The sequence below is a fragment of the Phascolarctos cinereus genome, unplaced genomic scaffold, assembly GCF_003287225.1.
Source record: "Phascolarctos cinereus isolate Bilbo 61053 unplaced genomic scaffold, phaCin_HiC Scaffold_9;HRSCAF=440, whole genome shotgun sequence".
Taxonomy (NCBI): Eukaryota; Metazoa; Chordata; class Mammalia; order Diprotodontia; family Phascolarctidae; genus Phascolarctos; species Phascolarctos cinereus.
In genome coordinates, this window is record NW_027556402.1 from 248929265 (window position 1) to 248943745 (window position 14481).

Sequence of the window (14481 nt, forward strand, 5' to 3'; positions counted from 1 at the left end):
ATTCCTTTGGAGCAAAAAGTGAAAGTTGTAGAGAGAGTAATTAAATGTAAACATTTGGAGAACCATCCTAACAATTAGATCTGTCTACAAATTAATGTGAAGCTCTGGAGCAGGGCAGTTTCCCACTTATTAAAGGCTTCCAGGCAGAGGCTAGTTGACCACTTGTCACTGATTTCATAGCAATAATGCTTCTTCAGATATTGGGTTGCACTAGAACAAGGAAAGTCACTTAATCTCTCAGCCTCAGTCTCCTCATCTATAAAATGGAGATAATAATAGCACCTACTTCACGGGGTTCTTGTGTGGATCAAATAAGACTGTATGCCTCTCCCTTGGGGTCTATTGATAGATGGGGGGGGAGAAGTGTCTGTGAACTTAGATAGGACAAATTGCATCTTTATTTTCACTGACCTCTAACTAAAATACAGTATTTCCTTCAATTGTGTTTAAAAAAAAATAATTATCCTAAGAATGGATCCATAAGCTTTGCCAGACTGTCTAAAGAATTCACATAACAAAGAAAGCTTAAGAACCCTTGAGTAGATGGATTCAGTAAAATTAAAGACTTCTTCCTATACCTGAAATACAAAGATTCTGTGGTTCTACAAGTTTCCATCTTGGTCACAGTGTGATTTCAATCTGTTCTTCAGTTCCTTCAACTCTGAGGACATTTGGGGATTCTGTTATTCCATAAGTTTTAATTCTGACGATGATACTCAATATGCATGTAACCTGGTGCAAGCCACTAAGCCTTGCAGGTCCTCAGTTTTGACAGCACAATAATGATAGCCCTTAACATTTATATAGTGCTTTAAGGTTTGCAAAATATCTCATTTATATTATCTACAGCAACCTGTGAAGTAGGCATATTATTTTCAAATTTTACATATGAGGAAACTGAGGCTGAGGAAGGTTAAATGACTTGCCCAGGGTCACACAACTAATGAATATGTGAGGCAGGATTTGAATTTAGGTCTTCATGACTTCAAGCCCAGTGTTCTAAGCCACTCTGCTATCCAGTTGCATCCCCCTTTCATTTCTAACATCTTATATTTTATGTTGTATGTTCCCAAATGGTTCATTGTTCTAAGTTCTAAAATCTTTCCCAGCTGTAACAATCTGTTTTCTATTTTCCAAGGTTCCTTCCAGCTCTAGGTCCTATAAAACAGGACCACACATCCCTCTTTTCTCATTCCCTTTTGATCCTTAAGAATGAAACTCTTTGGGCCCTTTCAAAATGTGTATGCATAAAGATTAGGGGGAAGAATGACATGCGGAGGACAAGAAGAGAGAGCAGTGGTTTGAGCTTTCAGAAACCTGGTTTATTTCAGGGAAACAAAAGGAAGAGGAAGAGATGGGCCTCAAACCGAGCTCTCCAGGGGCCTTGTGGTGTCAGTCTTGACTGGCCTCTTCAGCAGAAGCAGTTCAATAAGAGCAGGCAAAAGGCAGGCGGCGTTTGCATGGGGCTCGACGCCAATGACCCCCTGTTAAGAAAGCTCCTGCACATTCTGCTGCCTATCTATGGCCTCTAAGGAACTCCATTACTCATTCACACCCAGCACCCTCATTCCGTTCTTCTTCCCAGGGGCCCCAGAACAGCCTGTAGACCTCTCCCTCAGAGAGACCCTTAGACAAGAGATTCCAGTAAATAAACAAACATCTCATCGGGGCCACCTCCCATGTCCCCTGGCTGCCCATCCCATAAGGTTTCCTTCCTCCACCACCAAATTGCCCCAGGGAGCAGAGTATGGGCATGTTATGTGACATAACATAACAGAAACAACATAGGAGAGATTTCCTTGCTATTCATTTCTCCGAATCTACCCCATTTCCCAGGTTCCCTTGTTCCTACTCACCTCGGGTACAGAAGGCTACACATCGGCCCCCACCATTTCCAGGTTGGCCTGCTGCCCAGTAAGAAAATGTCCAATGACTCCCATCAACCCAACGAAATCTCTTTCTGAAAAACTACAGATCAGATGGGAAAGGACAGGTGAGGTGCAGAGACCATGAAATTGAGTTTCGTACATGCCATACAGGAAAGCTAACTAACAGTATCCCTGGCATTCTCAGTCTCTGAATACCAGAGAATTGTGGTCCTGGGTCAAAACAAGCACTATCCTAAACAGGTAAATATTGATAGGAACCATCCAAGCCCAACCCACTGAGAACCAAAGGCGCCCTTCTCTCAGTTGTGCCCATCGCCCATATCATCATTAGGGCTTCCTCCAAGCCAGGCGAATAAGGTCTGTGCTGTGGCTAGGTAGTCAGTTGGGCCTCTTTAAAGAGAGCCAGGGAAAAAGCTCCATGCCCAGAGTTCTTCTCTGTTCTCTTCTTACCCGGCCCCTGACTCTGGCTCCAATCCAGATCTGGCTGCGATTGATTCTACTAGCCAGACACCGGATGCCGTGGTTGGTGTGGGAGCTGTGGATAGAGACCAGATGGCCGTGATAGCAACGTCTGCAGATTCTCTGTGGAGACAGAAAAGAAAGAGGAGGAGAGAAGCATGAATGGGGAATCCCTCTTGTTCCTAAACTCTGAGACCTCCGTGAATTTTGGTATAGCAGGTTTCAGGAAGACAAAAAAAGGAAGAGGTAGAGGAGAAGGAAGAAAAAAGAGAAAGAAGAGAATAAGAAGGAAGAGAATGAAAAATGGTCTATGTATATAGCTTTGTGGTTTACAAAATGCTTTAAATGCAGTATTATATGAGACTCTCACAGCAATCCTGTGCTGATAATGACTCACATTCCAATTGTGCATTAAAATGTTTTTAGCCTGTACCAATTCATAATTTCATTGACAGTTTATTAATGTGCCTGCTTTCTCACAGCCCTTCAAACATTTGTCATTTTTCTCCCCCCCCAACTTCACCAATCCGACAGGTGAGATAAAACGCCAAAGTTGCTTTAATTTGCATTTCTCTTCCAGACAGAGAGGTAACAGACTAAATATGCAGAATAAGACATACATTTTTGGACCTGGCCAGTGTGAGAATTTGTTTTGCTTGACTATGAACCTTTGTTATAAGGGTTTGGGGTTTTTCCCCACTGGTGCAGTGAGAAAGGGGAGAGAGAGAGAAATGTTTATTAATTTAAAAATTAAATAAGAAAATGTCCTATCTATGTGGCCATAGGCAAAACATCTAACATCTCAAAGTATCAATTTTCTTATCATGAAATAAGCATCATAATACATGTAGTACCTATCACACAAAAATTGTTTTAAGGTTCAAGTGAAATAATTGATGTAAAGCGCTTTGCACCCTATAAAGCACTCTATAAATGTAATGTATCATTATTATCCTTTATCATTATCCAACATATCCTCGTAACAACCCTGAGAGAGAAGGGTGGCTTAAGTAGTGTTGTCCTTGTTTTTGGAAAGAGGAAATTAACTCAAAGCAATAAAGTGATTTGTCCAAGCTCACACAACTAATAAATGACAGCTGTATGTCTCAAACTGAGATTAGCCCTCAGTCCAGGGCACTTTCCACTCTCTGCTAATGATCAGGTCCATTAAGGTAAACTTAATGCTATTATTTCAGCAATAGCTGTTGGAGTGGTAATATGAAAAGAGCCTGGAGTGGAAATCTGGAAACCTGGCTTTTAGCCACAGATCTGACGCTATCTGTGTTATCTCAGACAAATAAAAACCTCTCTAGATCTTGGTTGCTTTTGTCTGCAGATTGGGGAGATTCAGCTAGATGATCTTCAAAGTGTCTCCTAGCTTTGGCATTCTCTATTATTAGGATTCTTAGAACATTTCTGGTCCAACATGTCCCTCCCCCTTTTTTCCTGCCTCACCACTCCCTTTCCAGCCTTTATCTTTACTTCAATACTCCATCATGGAAAATGAATTTTAAAAAAAATGAATACCTTCCTCCTTCCCCCCTTCCCAAGGTCTTTGTCCCCATCTCCTTTTCACCCACCTCAGCTCTTTTGAATTTCCTTGGCTTATTAACAATCAGGAACCGGCAAGTCTCACATCCTGGGCTACCCAGCATACGGACTACATCCTCTTCCTTTGGGCAAAGGTTGTCATCATCCTCAGCAACTTCACTCTCCTCCCCTTCATCATCCTCTTCCTCATTCCCTATGGTCAAATTATCCTCTTCCTCTGGAGTCTCTAGCTTCAGAGCCAAGCCCTTTTCTCCCTCTGATGCCTCTAGCTCAAAAGCCTCATTTTCTGGGAATGAGAAATGGAAAGAGTACTGGACTGAGAAGGAAAAGGCAAAGTTCTAGATCAGTCATCAATTCATTATGTAACCATATGAAAGTCACTTCCCCACTGGGTCTTATTTTCCTCAGCCATAAAGTAAGGGACTTGGACTCAATGATATTGAGGATCCCTTTCACATTCAACATTATAGTTTTATAAAAGGCCCTCCCCTTTCAGTACCATACTTCTCCGAGAACAAGCTCCCCTAAATACCATGGACAGTTCCCAAATCTCAACACCTCAGCACAGTCAACCTGTCAATGACTTGATCCCTGGGATTCTTTGTTGTTCCAGATATAAGGACTCTGTCCTTTTAATAAGAGTCCAGAGTCTGAGTTCCATTTGGAAGAGTGGAAAGAATATTGGTCTAAGGGTTACAAAGACTTAGATCTGAGTCCTAGATCTGTCCCTGAATAGTTGTTTGATCTGGGCAAACCGTTTTCATTCCCGAGACCATAGTTTCCTTATACATAAACAGAAAAAGGTCAGACTATCTGAAATATAGTATCTCTTCTGACATTCCATGTTCTAAGTTCCTTCTCAACAGTGATACTCTGTTCTTTATGTTCCAAGGTTTCTTCCAGCTTTGACACTCTAAATCTATGGGCATCTGACCAAATCTGGTCTGACTGAAAATCTAATTCAGGTGAGCTATGGTCCAAAGTGTATAGAAAGTAGAGAGGGGCAAAGAGAAAAGAATGCTGCCTGGGATTTTAGGGAGTGAGAAGATACTTACTCAAATGAAGAGAAGACGCTGTGCCCAACAGGAGAAGTGGTAAGATGAGAAGTAATTTCATCTTTAACAGTAGGAAAGCAGTTGTTCCTTCTTCCCCTAAGGTTTCTCTCTCAGAACCAAAGGTCTGTAGTGAGCTACCCACCAGACAGAAAGAAACATTAAATTCTTGACTGAAGGGAAGACCTGTAAAAGGGAGGAAATTAGAAAGGGAGTGGAGAAAGGAGAAGACATCAAAGGGAAGGAGAAGGAAGAGAGAAAAGAACCCTCGATCCAGCTCCTGTTCTCCAGGGGTACAGGGAACACTTTCTGAGCAATATGTATACTGGACAATGCTTCAGTCTTCCATGTAGGATTGGGAGACTAATAATGAAAGTTACAGGAGGGAAACAGGGAGAGAGGATGGTGGCAAGCCTAGTTACTCAGTAAGTAGCTCAGATGTGGGATTTCAAAGCCTATAAAGCCAGTTCCCTCCCCAAAATTCAGGAAGGCAACGTGTATCTAACCACATGCTCCTGACCTACTTCCCACTTTCATGACTGAGGGGAGCTCCAAGGATCACATGTAGTTTATAATTCCATACAAGATGAAGCCATGAGGAAAAAAAAGAAAAAGAAAATAGATGAGAATGACAGGCACTAGAGTTGAAATTAGAAGAGAGTTTTTTGAGCCCAGGCTTTGCCATTTATTGGTATGTGGCTGAACAATTCACTTGATCCCTCTGAACTTCAGTCTCCTCTTTTGTAAGATTGGAATGATCTAGTCTTGCACAGTGGCCACAAGACAACACATATGAAATGCCATATTAATAGTTGCTATTGTTATCATCTTGGTTCCAACCTCTAAAAACAGAAAAACTCTCACCTGTAAGCACTTAAGGAGCCCAGTGATAAGCCAGTGAACAATTACAAAGAATCAAAAACTTTGCAGTATGTTCCTTCTTTAAGCCAAAGAGCAGTGACTAGGACATCCCCACTAAGAGAATATTAAAAAGCTTAGCAGCTCCTTAAAGAAAGAAAAGCATTGGTTTTAGGAAAATCCAGTGCTAGCCTTTGGACTCCATTTGCCTCAAGCAAGGAGAAACTCACCTCTTCAGGAAAGCAGGGATGAAGATCAGATCTTCATCATTTCTGTGGGCTTACATACTCTTGATGGGATCTTATAGAGGGACCTTGGAGGAAGTAGCCAATGAAGAAGAGATTGTGTCAACTCAAAGGAGGAAGATGAACTGATAATGACTGTCTTTCCACATCCATTCTCTAGAGCTGCCCATCACCTAGCTGATGCTCTGGGTCTCCTGCCACTTGCCCACTCCAAGAATGATAGAGATAGCTCTGGAAATTTCCGTATGTGTATACCTGGTAATTACAATAACTCTACAAATTATGCAATGCAAATTTGAGTATCCCCACTTTTCCCATGAAGAAATTAAGGCCCAGAGAGTGATAGCAAGTTTGACACTAAGAGGGCCAACTTTGGACTCTAAGGACCTGAGTTAGGATTGAAGTCCTATTATTTACTATTGGAGTCTCACTGGTAATAACACTTAACCTTTCTGGTCCTCAGTTTCCTTGACTGTAAAGTGATAGAGTTGACCCAGATTACACTCAAAGTCCCCTTTACAGCCCTGAATATATATGATCCTATGACTGTCCCAGGATTATAAAGCTAGGGAGTGGCAAATTTTATTGTTTAGTAATTTTTCAGTTGTGTCTGACTCTTCATAACCCCATTTGGGGTTTTCTTGGTGAAGATACTAGAGCAGTTTGTCATTTCCTTCTCCGGCTCATTCTACAGATGAGGAAATTGAAGCAAATAGGGTAAAGGGGCTTGCCCAGGATCACACAGCTAGAAAGTGTCTGAGGCCAGATTTAAACTTGGGAAGATGAGTCTTCCTGACTCCAGGCCTGGCACTCTATCCACTGTGCCACCTACCTGCCTTGGGAGTGGCAAAGCTAGGATTCAAATCTAGTTTTTTCCTCACCCTCACTGTATGATGTGGCTATACAATTCCTCACTGTAAGGAGATGATTATATAGTTAAGGAGCACAGACTAATAGACATGGGAGACTGAGAGAATCAATGTGGTGATAAACTAAATTGTAGTGTGACTCTTCAGAGAAGGGAGAGATCTCTATGAGCTGCAGAAGTCAGGAAAGTTTATCTAGAAAAGAAGGGATTGGAGCTGAACCTTAAAAGATGGATCAGATGTGAATAATGGGCAGAGAAGGGTGGGTAGACTAATCCGTGGATTAAGGAACAGCAAGAAAAAGGTGAATAAGTCATGATGTGCAGTGGCTCATATGGCCTACATAAGGAGCCGGGACTGGCTGAAGTCAAGAGGTTATAGCACGTAGGTTATTGTTCTTCATTCTCAAAGAGAACTATGACATCAGGAAGGTGGTGCCATGGCACTCAAGTGAATTGAAGTGAGAGAGGGCTGTGCAAAGTCACCAGCCTCAATTTCTCCTCCAGAGCCATCTGGTTCCAGTGGGAAGATATAGATCAGGATGACTAGAGATGGCCCGGATACTGTGAGAGACTTTTAAAAGCCATTTAAAGCTTTTAAAACAGGTGTCAGTTTGACTGAGGCAGTGATGAAGACTAGGCAAGAAATGAGGCAGAGGAGGGTTTCTTTTACCTAGTCAAAACAAAACAAAACAAACAAACAAACAAACAAAAAAACAGTGTGGGAGGGGAAGACCCTCAGGGTTTCTGGCCAAAACAAAAACAATTGCTATTTACATTCACTCTGAGCCAATCAGGGCCCGAACAATGACCAAGTCGGGCTTGGCCTGGGACCTATTATTGACAGCTGAAGTGATTTGGGTTTAAGGCCAGGGCCTGTAATATCTTTCAAGGTTTCAGGAATCAAAATTCACATTCCTTTGGGCAGAGTACCTGAAGGTTAAAGGAATGATAACCTGTCGAAGCAGTGGGAAATAAAGGTTAGCAGGATTGAGTGGACCTCATTCTCCAGAGCCTTGAAAGAAAAGGAGAGGACTTTGGAGTTGTCTTAGCTACAAGCACTAGTGTATGACCGAGGGCCAGTCATTTCACCTCTCCAAGCCTCAGTTTCTCCATCTGGAAAATGGAAATTATAATATTTACCCTACCTATCTCATAGCTTGTGGTTAGGAAGTACTTTGTGTGAATCATAAAGAGCTATATAAAATTCTAGATGATGAAGATTGTGGCGATGATAATGGTGATAATACAGTACAAAATGGTGGGTCTAGGGCAGGAATAAGAGGTGTGGGAGAGTTTCTTTGACATATAATCAGATTTAGAACACTTTTTTTCAAAGAATCTGTCACTGATGGATAACAGAACCCAAGAATCTTAGAGCAATAAACAGAACACAGAATTTCAGAGCTAGAAGGGACCTTGGAACATAGAATGTTAGAAAGTGAAATCAGAATACAGCATATGGAATGTCAGAGCAGAGAAGCACCTCAAAACAGAATATTAGAATTGGGAAGGGCTTTAAACTATAAAATGTCCATGCTGTGAGTGATACCAGATCATTGAACATGGAAGAGAGGAGCTGGAAGAGACCTTAGAATTTATCCAGTACAACCCAGCAAGGTTACACAGTGTGACGATGGCAAAGAGCCAGGCCTAGAGCCTAGGTCTCCTGACTCCTACATGAGTTTTCTCTATACCATACTAAGTAAATCTCACTTGGTTATATTGGGGGTAGGGTGGGGGAACTAATGGGGGCCTAATGCCACCTAAGCACACAATCAAGTCATAAACCAACCAAATTAAAGATGTAGGAGGGTATTTCCATGAGGTCAAGGTCAAGGCCTAGATGTGCATAAGGATGGGCTTGGGGTCAAGCTGGAGCAAAAGCCAAGATGAGCAAATTTGGGCAAAATACTATATAGCAAAGGGAGACACGGGGAAGGTGACGTGAATCTCTCTATGTAATCGGAAGATTCTTCTCTCACAACTTTTTGCCTTTCTAAGTGATTCCATCATCTTTCCCCATAGCTCTAAAAAGAAGGGATTTCTCCTAAACAGAAAACACTTAGGACCAAAAGTCAGAACCCTATTCTCACAATCCTGGCCTCTGTCTGTTGGGCTTGGCCAATGTTCTGTGGGTGGGAGATGAACTGTTGGTGACAAAAGGGCCTCTGGCCTTCTTAGGGAGCTAGCTACATAGGAGATGGTGACCTGTTCTGTTACTAAGTGAAACCGTCCCCCTCTCTCCTCTTGCTGAGCTTATAGACTTCCCTATTTGGATGCCCTACTGGAGTTGAGTAAATGTTCCATAATGATAATAATGATGATGATGATGATGATGATGAGAGTTACTTTTAAGGTTTCCAAAGCACTTTACAAATATTGTCTCATTCCAGTCTCACTATATCCTTGGGGGATAGGTACTAATATTGTCATTATTTTATAGATGAGGAAACTGAGGCTAAGAGAGGAGTTAAGTGACTTATGGAGTCTCACAGCTAAGCAAGTATCTGAGGCAGGAAGTGGTCTTCCTGACTCCTAATCTAGCATTATATCCATTGCACCACTCATGTACCTTACCTTACTAATTCACATACAAGCGTCAAAAAGAATCTTCCTAAAGCACAAGTTTGACTATGTTACTCCTCTGGTCAAGAACCCTCAATGGCTCCCTATTACATCTAAAATAAAACAAAACTCATTCGCTTGGCTTATTTTTTGAAGTTTAAAATCTCACATACATTTATTATTGAACATGCAATGCGTATAAACCGAAAGACTCTTCAACGATGATTTTTTTTTAAGTCTGTAACTGAAGAAACAGCTTTAAAAATAATACTTCTTATTAGACGTGGCATGGTAAGCTGTTGGGGTGTGCTGCAGGATATATACATATCATATATATATATATATACATATATGCATATACACATATACATGTACATACATATACATATGTGTCATCATCATACTGACAATTCTTTATAAGTCAATCTTGATCCCACTCCAGAGTTTCCTCTGACTTGTAACCAATCTCATTTCCTATTTTAATAAAAGTTCACTGGAATGGGGCAGCTAGGTGGTGCAGTGGTTAGAGCACCGGCTCTGAAGTCAGGAGGACCTGAGTTCAAATCCGGCCTCAGACCAAACACTTGACACACACTAGCTGTGTGACCCTAGGCAAGTCACTTAACCCCAATTGCCTTAAAAAAAAAAGTTCACTGGAGAATGGGATAATTTTGCTTCTTCTGTGCAAGGAAATTCTTGGTCCTGAAAGTCTTGTGGGAACACTTGGGGAAGAGGCTGCCATAGCACGGGCACCGCAATGGCAGAATGAATGCTTGATATTTAAATTTTATCATAGTAGGACCCCATCCTACTTTTAAAAAACCCATTGCTTATTACTTCACATGTTTTCTGTTCCTGCTGAACTGGCCTAATACTGTTCTCCAAACTTAGCATCCAATCTCCCACCTCCACACCTTTGCACAGGCTGTCCTTCATGCTTGAAATGCCCTCCCTCATGCTAGAGATGTAGAGGTAGAGATACACATAAGAAGTAGAGATGAAAAGGGAAGGCATTCCAGATATGGGGGACAGCCAATACAAAGGCAGATGTTTGGCATATAATAAACACTTAACAGATGCTTGTTGAATGGTTGAGTATATAGAAAATAGAGTGGCTGTATGAGGAACTGTATGAAAGTCAAATTGCGGGACAGTAATGCGCTGTTGGTGGAATTGTGAACAGATCTAACCATTCTAGAGAGCAATTTGGAACTATTCCCAAAGGGCAACCAAACTGCATACCCTTTGATCCAGCAATACCATTACTAGGTCTGTATCCCAAAGAGATCACAAAAAAGGGAAAAGGACCTACAGATGCAAAAATATTTATAGCATGGGGCAGCTAGGTGGTACAGTGGATACAGCATGGGCCCTGGAGTCAGGAGGACCTGAGCTGAAATCTGACCTGAGACACTTGACACTTGCTAGCTGTGTGACCCTGGGCAAGTCACTTAACCCCATTGCCTAGCCAAAAAAAAAAACACCACCAACAACAACAAAATTATTTATAGCAGCCTTTTTAGTGGTGGCAAAATATTGGAAATTGAGGGGATGCCTGTCAATTGGGAAATGGCTGAACAAGCTGTGATATATGAATGTAATGGAATACTATTGTGCAATAAGAAATGATGAACAGGCAGATTTCAGAAAAACCTGGAAAGACTTGTATGAACTGATGCAAAGTGAATGAGCAGAACCAGGAAAACATTGTACACAGTATCAGCAACATTGTATGATGACCAATTATGAATGACTCAGCTCGTCTCAACAACACAGTGATCTGAGTCAAATACAAAGGCCTAATGAAGGAAAATCCAGATAAAAAAACTGATGCACTCTGAATGAAGATGGAAGCTTTTTTTTTTCACTTTCTTTATTCTTTTTCATTTTTTTTATGTTTTTTCTTTCACAACTGTGACTAATATGGAAATATGTTTTACATGATAGCACGCGTATAACCTATATCATATTGCCTATCGTTGCGAGAAGAGGGGAGGGGAAGGAGGTAGGGGAAAAATATGGAACTCAGGATCTTGTAAAAATGAGTGCTAAAAATTGTCCTGACAGGTAATTGGTGGAAAAAATGGCATATTATTTTTAAAAGGTAATTTGACTGGATTATAGAGTGAGTAAAGGAGTATGGGGCAGCGAGGTGGCACAGTAGATGGAATACTGGGCCTGGAGTCAGGAAGACTCCTCTTCCTGAGTTCAAATCTGGCCTCAGACACTTTTTGGCTGTGTGATCCTGAGCAAGTCACTCAACTCTGTTTGCCTTAGTTTCCTCATCTGCCAAATGAGCTGGAGAAGGAAATGGCAAGCTACTTCAATATTCTCGCCAAGAAAACTCCACATGGGGTCACAGAGAGTCAGACACAACTGAAAAACAGCTCAATAAAAAGGGAGTGTGATATATTGTGGGGCTGGAAGGTAGGTTGGGTCCAAGTGGTGAATGGATTCAAATGCCTAACAGAAGCGTTTAGATTTACTCAGAGAGAGATAATAAGCAACTGCCTGCATTAGGGTATAATGAGCAGGTAAGTGATAATGGTCAGACCTTCCCTTTAGGAAAATCCTTTTGACAGCTGTGTGGAGGATGGACTGGAAAGGGAAGGGATTTAAGGCAGGCAGACTAATTAGGAAGCTATTGCAATAATCCAAGTGAGAGATGAGGAGCACTTGAATTAGGGTGTTGTGTGGGTAGAGAGAAAGGGAGGTGTGAGGGGCAGTTAGGGAAAACTTCATGGAGGAGATCTAACTAGAACCATCATTCCTCATCTCATCTGTCAGGCTACTCTGTGTGATCTTGCCTGTGTACTTAGTTATAGAAATCATCGTTAGCTGCATACATGTCTCTACCTGCTGTTAGAATGTGAGCTTGAGAAGTATTTTTCATCTCCACGTCCCTCGTGGATGCAGAGCCTTGCTCAGAGTAAGCACTTATAAATAACATTCTTTTCCACGCTGCCTTAAGGTTAACAGGTTCACCACAATTCCATGAAGGTGAGTAAAGCTGGTATTATTGTCCCCCTTGCATGGATGGGCACCTGTCTCCTCTAAAGTCCACTTCTTGTACCTCGCTGGAGCATGAAGATGATCCTAGAGCCCGGAAGACTGAGGTCTGGCGGGGCTGCCAAGCTGGAAAGACTGCAAGTTTGGCCTCTGCGATGGACCTTACGTCTTTCATCCAAAGAGGAGCCCAGCTCCATTCGAAGAGGTTCACAGTCAGCCTGGCTGAGGGCGATTCATTCACATTCACACTGTCACTTTCAGAAGCTTGATCAAGTGGTTCTGTTTTAATTTGTTGGGACTGTCTTTTGCCTCTTGTTGTGTCCCCAGTGCTTGGCACAGTGACTGGTACACAGTAGGTACTTACTAAATGTTTACTGACGGACTACTAAAACCATGGGTCCTTGAAGTATTGAGGTGCAGGTAAAGTAACCGAGGGAATTCTTCCAGCGCACATCTCTTAATTCCCAGGCCAGGATTCTTTCCTCTACCCAAAGATTTTTTAACCTAGATTCTGTGCATTTTTTTTAATGTTTTGATAATTATTTTAATATAGGTGTTTTCTTTGTAATCCTATGTGTTTTATTTTATGCATTTAAAAACATTATCCTACCTAAGGGGACATGGGCTTCACCAGACTGTCAAGGAGGTCCGTGGCACAAAAAAGCTTAAGGACCCCTGCTCTACACCTTTCAATAAATGCCACTTGAATCAAATTTAGTTTAATTGAACTGAAATGATAGGTGAAGAGGATAAGGTAGGGTACTCCAATTAAGGAAATAGCATGGTTTCTCCTGTAGCTAATCGTCTCCATGGATAGAGCACTGAGCCTGGAGTGAGGCCCACACCCAGAGTCCAAACCCAGCCTTAGATGATTGCTAGCTGTGTGACCTTAAGTGTCTTTTCACCTGTTTGCCTCGATTTCCTCAACTGTAAAATGAGGATAATAAGCACACCTAGCTCCCAGGGTTGTTTGTGAGGATCAAATGAGGCCACATTTGTAAAGCAGTTAGCCCAATGTCGAACGTGGTAGGTGCTATGTACGTGCTCATTGTTATTCCTAGAACTTAAGGAAGAAAGTCCACCAAGTTTCTTCTCCTTTTGCCCACAGGAGCTAAGAACATCTTTCCTTGAGCTGAGGCCTCAAGCAGGAAAGGTTGTGGGTATCTTACAGACTACAGTCATAGGGTCTAAAGCTGGAAACATCTTAGAAGTTACTTGACCTTGGGAAGCACTGTGGGGCACTGGAAAGAATTCTGAATGAACTTCAAGTGATAGAACCAGGAGTTCCAAACCTACCTTTGCTACTTTCCACCTGTGTAACCCAGAGCCAGTCAGCTACCCTCTCTCAGCCTCAGCTTCTTCCTCTGCAAAACATGGGGAGTTAGAGGAGATGACCTCGAAGGTCCTGTCCAGTTTTGGTTCTGTGATCTTATGACACTGTCCAGAGGAATGCGATGAGGGTAGCGAGGGGATTGGAGAGCAGATAATATGGATAGGTTGATGATAGAATTGCATATGTTTAGTTTGGAAAAGCAGACAAGGCAGGGCATTATAGCTGCCTTCAAGTATTTGAAAGCCAGTCATGTGGAAGAAGAATTAGACTACTCCTTATGCTTAGCAGAGGGCCTGGTATAGGGGGCACATTATAAACGCTTGAGGATTATTTGATTAATTGATCACAGAAAGCAGATATTGGTAGCCAGGTGGAGCGGTGGGTAGAGCATTGGGCCTGGAATCAGAAAGACTCATCTCCCTGAGTTCAAATCTGGCCTCAGATACTTACTAGCTGTGTGACCCTGGGCAAGTCACTTTACCTTGTTTGCCTCAGTTTCTTCATCTGTCAAATGAACTGGAGAAGGAAATGGCAAACCACTCCAGCATCATTGCCAAGAAAACCCCAAATGGGGTCATGAAGAGTCAGACACGACTGAGCAATAAAAGGAAGCAAAACTAGAATTCAGCGGAATTTGTAGATAGATTTTTAC

General features: G+C 42.0%; 1 protein-coding gene across 2 annotated transcripts; it reads right to left on the reverse strand.

Annotated features, from left to right (window-relative positions):
• Window positions 1-1300: 1300 nt before the first annotated feature.
• On the reverse strand, window positions 1301-6140 carry LOC110199599 (proteoglycan 3-like). 2 transcript variants are annotated; one of them, XM_020974468.2, is made up of 6 exons: window positions 6040-6140; window positions 4955-5088; window positions 3929-4185; window positions 2340-2471; window positions 1857-1968; window positions 1301-1484 (listed from the first exon to the last, which is right to left on the reverse strand). In XM_020974468.2, exons 2-6 carry the CDS (start codon window positions 5013-5015, stop codon window positions 1426-1428), a joined length of 621 nt encoding a protein of 206 aa, XP_020830127.1. In that variant the 5' UTR covers window positions 5016-5088; window positions 6040-6140; the 3' UTR covers window positions 1301-1425. The 2 variants fall into 2 exon arrangements, with proteins under 2 accessions (XP_020830127.1, XP_020830129.1); XM_020974470.2 differs by having other exon boundaries at window positions 4955-5137; window positions 6040-6107.
• Between the last annotated feature and the right edge of the window lie 8341 nt (window positions 6141-14481).